Below are 8,229 nucleotides of genomic sequence, written 5' to 3'. Positions count from 1 at the left end.
AAAAAATCTTCAATATCAACACGCTCATCCTAACGCCACTTCCCCCTCCGTCACCCCTCCCTCTCTTTCAATATACTATCATCTAAACGCCACTATCCCCTCATAACCACTCCTGTCTCTTACAATGTCAAACCTCCATCTCTACCACTTCCTCATCCTCACTCCTCGTTCAATATCGAAACCTTCTAACAACTCTCCTCCCATACCCTAATCTTAATATCAACCTCAATACCATTAACCACTTCCCCTCATACATCCTCTCTTAATATCAACCTCATGCTTAACAGTTTCTCATCCTCCTCTTTCAATATCAACCTTTAATCTAACCACTTCCCCCTCAAGATACTCCTCTCTTTCAATTCAACCTATTCTAACACTCCCCCCCTCAGTCCTCTCTCTCTCTCAATATCAACCTGCATCTAACCACTGTCCGCACTCATGCCTCGCTTTCTTCATTCACTACTCATCTAAACCACTTCCCCTTCATTCCTCTCGGTCTTCAATATCTACCTCATTAACCACGTTCCCTCATTCCTGCCTCTTTCAATATAACCTTCATCTCAAATGTCCCTCATCTCCTCTCTTCAATTAACCTCATTCTAATTCCACTTTCCTCATCTCTCCTTTCTTCAAAATAACATGAACCTCAATTAACCAAGACTTCCCCTCAGTCTCTCTCTTCTTCAATATCAACCTATCTAACGCATTCCCCTCAGGCTTCTCAGAATTTTCACTTCCTGTTTGGATTTTTTCTCAGGTTTTTGCCTGCCATAATGAGTTCTGTTATACTCACAGACATCATTCAAACAATTTTAGAAACTTCAGAGTGTTTTCTATCCAATAGTAGTAATGATATGCATATATTAGCATGTGGGACAGAGTAAGAGGCAGTTCACTATGGGCACAAAATTCATCCAAAAGTGAAATGCTGCCCCCTATACCAAAGAAGTTAATCCTTCTCTCCTCCTCCTCCCTCTTTGTGGACGACTTTGTCAACCACTTTGAACAAGAAAGTCGACGACATCCGCTCCTCATTCACTCACGCCTATTGAGTCAACTGGTCCACTCAAAACCAGAACTACCCAAACGCCTTGACCTCTTTCTCTCCTCTCTCTCCAGATGACATCCTGTGACTAGTGAGGTCCAGCCGCCCGACAACCCACTCAAATCCAACACCTCTTCCTTTCTCTAGATCAACTCTGGAGACCTTCTCCCATTCCTCACTTCCCTCATCAACTCATCCCTGACTACTGGCTGCGTCCCCTCTGACTTAAAAATGCCTGAGTTGCTCCCCTCCTCAAGAAACACTCGACTCCTCTGACGTCAAAAACTACAGACCGGTATCCCTTCTACAGACCGGTATCCCTTCTTCTCGAAATATCTCATGGTCTCTCCTATCATTGCAATGCGGATGACAATCAGCTACTTTTCTTCTTCCCCCCTTCTGACGCCCAGGTAGTTACACACATCTCTGCGTGCCTGGCAGCTTGGATGTCGGTTCACCACCTGAAGCTCAACCTCAACAAGACGGAGATGCTCTTTCTCCCGGAGAAGGCCTGCCCGCTCAAAGACCTCTTCATCACAGTGGACAACTCCATGGTGTCCCCATCTCAGACGTCAAAGAACATTGGCGTGGCCCTGGACAACACCCTGTTGTTCTCTGCAAAACATCAAAGCAGTGGCTCTCTCCTGTTCATGTTCTACAACATCCATAGAACCACCCTTCCTCATACAGGGAGCAGAGCAGGTCCTAATCCAGGCACTATCATCTCCAGTCTGGACTACCGCAACTCGCTCTTGGCAGGGCTCCCCCGCTTGTGCCATCAAACGCTGCAGCCGGCCTAGTGTTCAACCTTCCCAAGTCCTCCCACATCACCCCACTCATCCGCACACTCCACTGGCTTSCAGTCGAAGCTCGCATCCACTACAAGACCATGGTGCTTGCCTACGGAGCAGCAAGAGGAGCTGCCCCTCCCTACATTCAGGCTATGCTCAAACCCTACACCCCAACCTGAGCACTCCGTTCCGCCACCTCAGGTCCGGGTGGGAAAGCTTGGTCCAAGCTCTTCTCTGTCCTAGCAACCCAATTGTTGAATCAGCTTCCCTCTGTAGCTAGGACAGCAGAGTCCCTGCCCATCTTCCAAAAATATCTGAAACTGTCTTCAAATAGTATCTTAAATAATCACCCAGAGATGTACTATAGTGGGAACCACATGATATCTTCTCTCCTTGTTGGTCTGTCTTTCACCCAGAGATGTACTATAGTGGTAACATAATATCTTCCCTCCCTCCCTCCCTTCCTCCCATCGCTCCGCCCTCACCTCCTCCTCCTCCTCTCGTCCCTCTCCCTCCTCCTGTCTGTCTGTCTGTCTGTCTGTCTTTCACCCAGCGATGTACGCCATGGAGATCAACGTGGAGAAGGACAGAAAAACAGGGGACACCAGGATCCTGTCAGCTTCTGCAGTCAGCCCTGACGAAGTACCTGACCACGGGGTCAAGGTTTTCGACGACGGCCGGAAGGTTGTCTACGAGGTCCGCTCGGGGGGGTCCTCCACCCTGGACAATGGGGTTCACCGCTGGAACTCCCAACAGGTGGATGAGCTGATGAAGCGGGTCGGGGCGACCACTGGCTGTGCTCAGGGAGGCAAGGCTAACGTTACCATCAAACCCGCCGACGCTGATGACCCCAAAATCTCCCCCAGGTCCACTGACCACTCCGCTGATCTCCCTACCAACTACACCCCCTACACTACCCCCCCAGCTGTCCCTAGCTCTGCCACCACGGCCCACAAGATGCCCCAGGCTCCAAGCACCCCCATCACCACCCAGCCTCCACCCTACCGGGAGGTGATATCTGAGGGTGAGGTGACAGAGGCTCCCCAGGCTACGGCGGAGAAGCCGATCACGATGATCTTCATGGGCTATCATAATGTAGACGACCAGGATGAGACCAAGAGGCTGCTGGGATTCGACGGCACCATCAAGGCTGAGATCGTCCTGATCGATGAGGACGATGAGAAGTCGCTACGGGAGAAAACGGTGACAGACGGTTACTCCACCATGGACGGCAACGCCGCCGACCTGGTGTCCGGCGCCCGGCCGCTCAGCGACACCACCGACCTGTCGTCGGAGGGGAAGGACGAGAGCTCTGCCACGGCCACCAAGGAACTCCCCTCCCCAGCAGGTATAGAGAAGAAAAAGCTCTGCCACTGCTGTACTATCATGTGACCTCATTACTTTAACTACACTACCCACAACTCTCTGTTACTCTTGGGACTGCAGGGAGGGAGGAGCTCATTGATTAATCAAGGCTCTGATCTCCCTCCTCCCTTAACCCTCCTCCTCCTCCTATTCCTCCTCACGGCTACTAACAGAACTTACCCTCTGGCACCTGGAACTTGGCTGCGTTGACATCACTCTTTTTCTTTGACCTTTGACACATCCTTTGTGAGCCTGCGTCTGACCCTTATCCTGACGATGCCCCCCCTAAATGCACTCTGTCACTCCCTTCAGTAGGACAACGGTGAAGGTTGAAGGTTGAAGGTTGAAGACACTAATAAAGGGTCAGTTTAAGATGTTTACTACTACAGATGAAGGTCAGGATTGGATGAGGGGAAGCTGATCCTAGATCTGTACCTAGGGGAAACTTCCCCGCAGAGCAGGGCAACACACCACCATTCCAACCAGAGCAGCACAGTGTTTGGGTTGGGTTGGCCTAGCCACTAGTTACATGGTATACACCATCCATTTGGTCTGTAATAAGTAGGTTATAACACAATCCTTTATCCAAGGAATGTTTGGTGTTAAAGACCTGGATCAGATGASTCTCTATCTGGCACAACTAAAAACAACAGAAAGAAGACCTGCACATACAGAGATATAGTATGTTACAGTTGATATTCACACCCATCTGTCTAGTGGCCTTATTCAAGCAAAGACATCTGACTGACTGTATGGACATCCAACAGACTAGGGTCCCGTCCCAAACTGCACCTTATTCCCTATGTAATACAGTGCTTTTGACCAGAGCCTTGAGGGTAGAGTGGCCCTGACCAAATATGGTATCACAGATTCATCTTTAGAACTGAGGATTTGTGTAAAAATAAGTGTACTGTATAGGGAATAGGGCTCTGGTCTAAAGTAGTGCACTATATAGGGAATAGGGCTGTGGTCTAAAGTAGTACACTATATAGGGAATAGGGCTGTGGTCTAAAGTAGTGCACTATATAGGGATCTGGTCTAAASTAGTGCACTATATAGGGAATAGGGTTCTGGTCTAAGGTAGTGCACTATAAAGGGAATAGGGTACATTTGGGATATATCCTGTGAAGGGCATTACTTATGACCTTCTGTCTGTACTGTCAGAAACATGAACAGTTATCATAATTAATGTTAGGCACATAACCTCCTCAACCAAACCATGTCAGAGGTGAAGAGGGAACCACCAGGGTATCAGAGTATAGGAGATAACTACCAGGGTATCAGAGTATAGGAGAGAACTACCAGGGTACCAGAGTATAGGAGAGAAACTACCTGGTTATGGGTCCTGAATTTTAAACTGGTTTCGCTTGTGATTCGTGTATGGCGGAACCCGCCATGAGTATTATGGAGAGGAACTACAAGGTACTCAGAGTATACGGAGAGAACTACCCAGGGTACCAGACGTATGCAGAAACTACCAGGGTTCAGAGTATATGAGGGAAACGACCAGGGTACCAGAGTATAGCGAGAGAACTCCCAGGGTATCAGAGTAAGTGAGAGAACTACCAGGGACCAGAGTATGAGGAAGAACTCCAGGGTACCAGAGTATAGGAGAAATACCAGGTATCAGAGTATAGGAGAGAACTACCAAGGTATCAGAGTAATATGGAGAGAATACTCAGATACAGAGATAGGAGAGAACTACCAAGGGTAATCAGAGTATAGGAGAGAATACAGCAGGGTACCAAATGTTAGGAGAAGAACTACAAGGGTACCAGAGTATATGGAGAGAACACCAGGGACCAGAGTATAGGAGAGTAACTACCAGGGTATCAGAGTATAGGAGAGAACTACCAGGATATTCAGAGTATAGAGAGAACTAGGAAGGGTATCAGAGTAATAGCGAGAGAACTACCAGGGTAACAGAGTATAGGAGAGAACTACCAGGTATCATGAGTTATAGATGAGAGAACAACCAGGGTCACCAGAGTATATGAGAGAACAACCAGGGTCCAGAGTTAGGAAAACTCTACAGGGTATCGGAGGGAACAATCCAGGGTATCGGAGTATAGGAGGGAACTACCAGAGTATTCTTAGTAGTATAGGACTGCGAATCTTAATACCGAGGTGATCAGAGTATAGGAGGGAACCTCCAGGTTATCAGAGTAAGAGGGAAACCTACCAGTTATCAGAGATAGAGAGGACTACTCCAGGGTGCAAGTGTAGCAGGGAACTACCAAGGTACAGAGTATAGGAGGGAACTCTACCAGGGTACCAGAGTATCGGAGGGCACTACCAGGGTATCAAGTAGCAGAGACTACAAGGACGGTATAGGAGGGAACTCCTAGCCAGGGTATACAGAGTATAGTGGGGTAGTGGGAACTCTACAGGTTTACCAAGAGTATAGAGGGAATACCAGGGTATCAGTACTATAGCAAGAACGTACATAGGTATCAGAGTATCTAGGAGGGAATCTACCAGGGTATCAGAGTATAAGAGGGAAACTCTACAGGTTATCAGAGTATAGGGAGGGACCTCACCAGGTATCAGATGATAGGAGGGAACTCTACCAGGGTATCAGAGTATATAGGAAGGTAACTCTCTACCGGACAGGATATAGGATCTCAGGTATTAGGAGGACTACGTAATAGAGGATCTGGGGAAACTACCAGGGTAATTCAAGTATGAGGGGATACTACCAAGAGTATTCATGTAGATAGTGAGGGAACAATACAGGGTATCAGAGTATATGGAGGGAACTTCTACCAGTTATCAGAGTATAGGTGAATCTACCAGGTATCAGAGTATAGGAGTGGAATTATACCAGGGTATCAGAGTATTAGGAGGAACTCCAGAGTATTCAGAGTATAGGAGGATACAATACCATGGTATCAGAGTATATGGAGGGAACTCATACCAGGTTAGTCAGAGTATGAGAGAGGAACTTCTCAGGGTATCAGAGTATTAGATGGAATACAGTATCAGAGATAGGAAGGAACAATGACAAGGTATCAGATATAGGAGGATACTACCAGGTATCAGAGTATTGGAGGGAACTCTACTGCGGTTACAAGAATAGAGGGAACTCTACAGGTTATCAGAGTATTAGGAGGGAACTCTAACCAGGGTATTCAGAGTATGGAGGGAACTCTACCAGTATCATGAGTAAGGAGGGAACTCTACCAGGTTTCAGAGTATAGGAGAACTCTACGAAGGGTATCAGAGTATAAGGAGTGGACCTTCTACAGGGTATTCAGAGTAATGGGGATCTACCAGGTATCAGAGTATACGGAGGAACTCTACAAGGTATCAGGTAAGGAGGCTCGGTATAGCGAGAGGGAACTCTACACGGTCAGTTGGGAAGTACCAGCAGTATAGAGTATAGGAGGGACTACCACTGGTTCAGAGTATGAGGAGGGAACTTACCAGGGTAGTCAGAGTAAAGAATATACCAGTTATATAGTGGGGAACTCTACCCAGGTATCAGATTATAGGAGGAGACCTTACCAGGTGTATCAGAGTAATAGGAGGGAACTCGTACAGGGTATCAGAGATGATGGAGGGACCTACCTAAGTTGGGGGGTGTATCTCAGAGTATAGGAGAACTCTATTAAGGTTAGATTTACTGTATTTGAATGTTTTTGAACTAAATGTATTGCAAGGCCATTGAAAGAACTTATGAAACCACAGAGTTGCATTTACCCTGACTCTGCTTTAACTGAAAGCAAGAGAAGTGACACCATTTCCCTAGTTAATATTGCCTGCTAACATGTATTTATTTGAACTAAATATTTACATTTACATTTAAGTCATTTAGCAGACGCTCTTATCCAGAGCGACTTACAAATTGGTGCATTCACCTTATGATATCCAGGTGAATATAAAAAAAGGTGAATATAAAAAAATTTACTTCTGTGTATTGATTTTAAGAAAGGCATTGCTATTTGTGGTTAGGTACATTTGTGCATCGATAGAGTTTTTTTTGCTCGCAAATGTGCTTTTGTTAAATCTTTCACCCGTTTGGCGAAGGTGAAGTGGGCTGTGATTCGATGATAAATTAACGGGCACCGCTTTGATTATATGCAACGCAGGACAAGCTAGTTAACCTAGTAATATCATCAACCATGTGTAGTTAACTAGTGATTATGTGAAGATTGATTGTTTTTTATAAGATAAGTTTAATGCTAGCTAGCAACTTACCCTGGCTCCGTGCAGCCACAAGGTCCCTTTGATGCTGCACTCGCGTAACAGGTGGTCAGCCTGCCACGTAGTCTCCTCGTGGATTGCAATGTAATCGGCCATAATCAGCGTCCAAAAAGGCCGATWACCGATTATTATGAAACCTTGAAATCGGCCCTAATTAATCGGCCATGCCGATTAATTTGGCCGACCTCTAGTTAACATGGTGCTAAAAATTATGGTGTCTGGCTAAGCTCTGCACAAGTCAACCACAAATATAACTGCAGTACAATACTTCATAAAGGAGCTCATTGCAGTTTCCTGTCAAAAGCAARGAGCAGGTAGCTCATACTAACATGCTTTATACACAACAAATCTTGTTGGATTGTTAAAGTGGAACTGACAGCGTTTTAACTAGTCTGCAGATATGAAACAGACAGACAATCATTATATTTGTAAAAAAATATCAAATTTCAAGTTTATGCTACTTTCTKAGTGGTAAAAAACAAAACAAATAGGTTAAATTTGACTCAACATTCCATGACTTACAGTAAGGTATTGTTGGCAYAATAGATGGTTGCAGTTCAAWGCTTGATTAATATAATTCACCAATACATTTCTTTCTAGTTCAAAAAAAATCCTAAATCAGGTTGTAAATCCCAGCTGGCRTGGTACATRGTTTMCTGCCTCCATTCYGGATMRACTGCTTCAGTTCAATATTTTGGACAAAAACGGACGAATGTAACTACAGCTGGGAATGTCAATACAATCAAACTAGCAATGATCACAAGTCAGTCATAACGTGGCTAACAGGCTAGCGTATCTATTGATGTAGCAAGGTAAAAACAC

At 45.8% G+C, this 8,229-nt stretch overlaps 1 protein-coding gene across 1 annotated transcript; it reads left to right on the top strand.

The window, feature by feature from the left end:
- Positions 1-1,491: 1,491 nt before the first annotated feature.
- LOC112076021 (paralemmin-1-like) lies at positions 1,492-3,393 on the top strand. The gene is made up of 2 exons (XM_070441149.1): positions 1,492-1,747; positions 2,390-3,393. Exons 1-2 carry the CDS (start codon positions 1,492-1,494, stop codon positions 3,226-3,228), a joined length of 1,095 nt encoding a protein of 364 aa, XP_070297250.1. The 3' UTR covers positions 3,229-3,393.
- The last annotated feature ends 4,836 nt before the right edge of the window (positions 3,394-8,229 follow it).

This window comes from Salvelinus sp. IW2-2015, unplaced genomic scaffold (assembly GCF_002910315.2).
Source record: "Salvelinus sp. IW2-2015 unplaced genomic scaffold, ASM291031v2 Un_scaffold3519, whole genome shotgun sequence".
NCBI classification, from domain to species: Eukaryota; Metazoa; Chordata; class Actinopteri; order Salmoniformes; family Salmonidae; genus Salvelinus; species Salvelinus sp. IW2-2015.
Note: the sequence above shows the minus strand (reverse complement) of the source record. Positions and strands in the feature narration are given on the sequence as shown.

Bases quoted from the DNA above. Each gene is read 5' to 3' on its own strand.
- LOC112076021 (XM_070441149.1), top strand. From the start codon at position 1,492: ATGTCGGTTCACCACCTGAAGCTCAACCTCAACAAGACGGAGATGCTC. The intron at 1,748-2,389 runs GTCCTAATCCAG...TCTTTCACCCAG, and splicing joins TCATACAGGGAGCAGAGCAG to CGATGTACGCCATGGAGATC.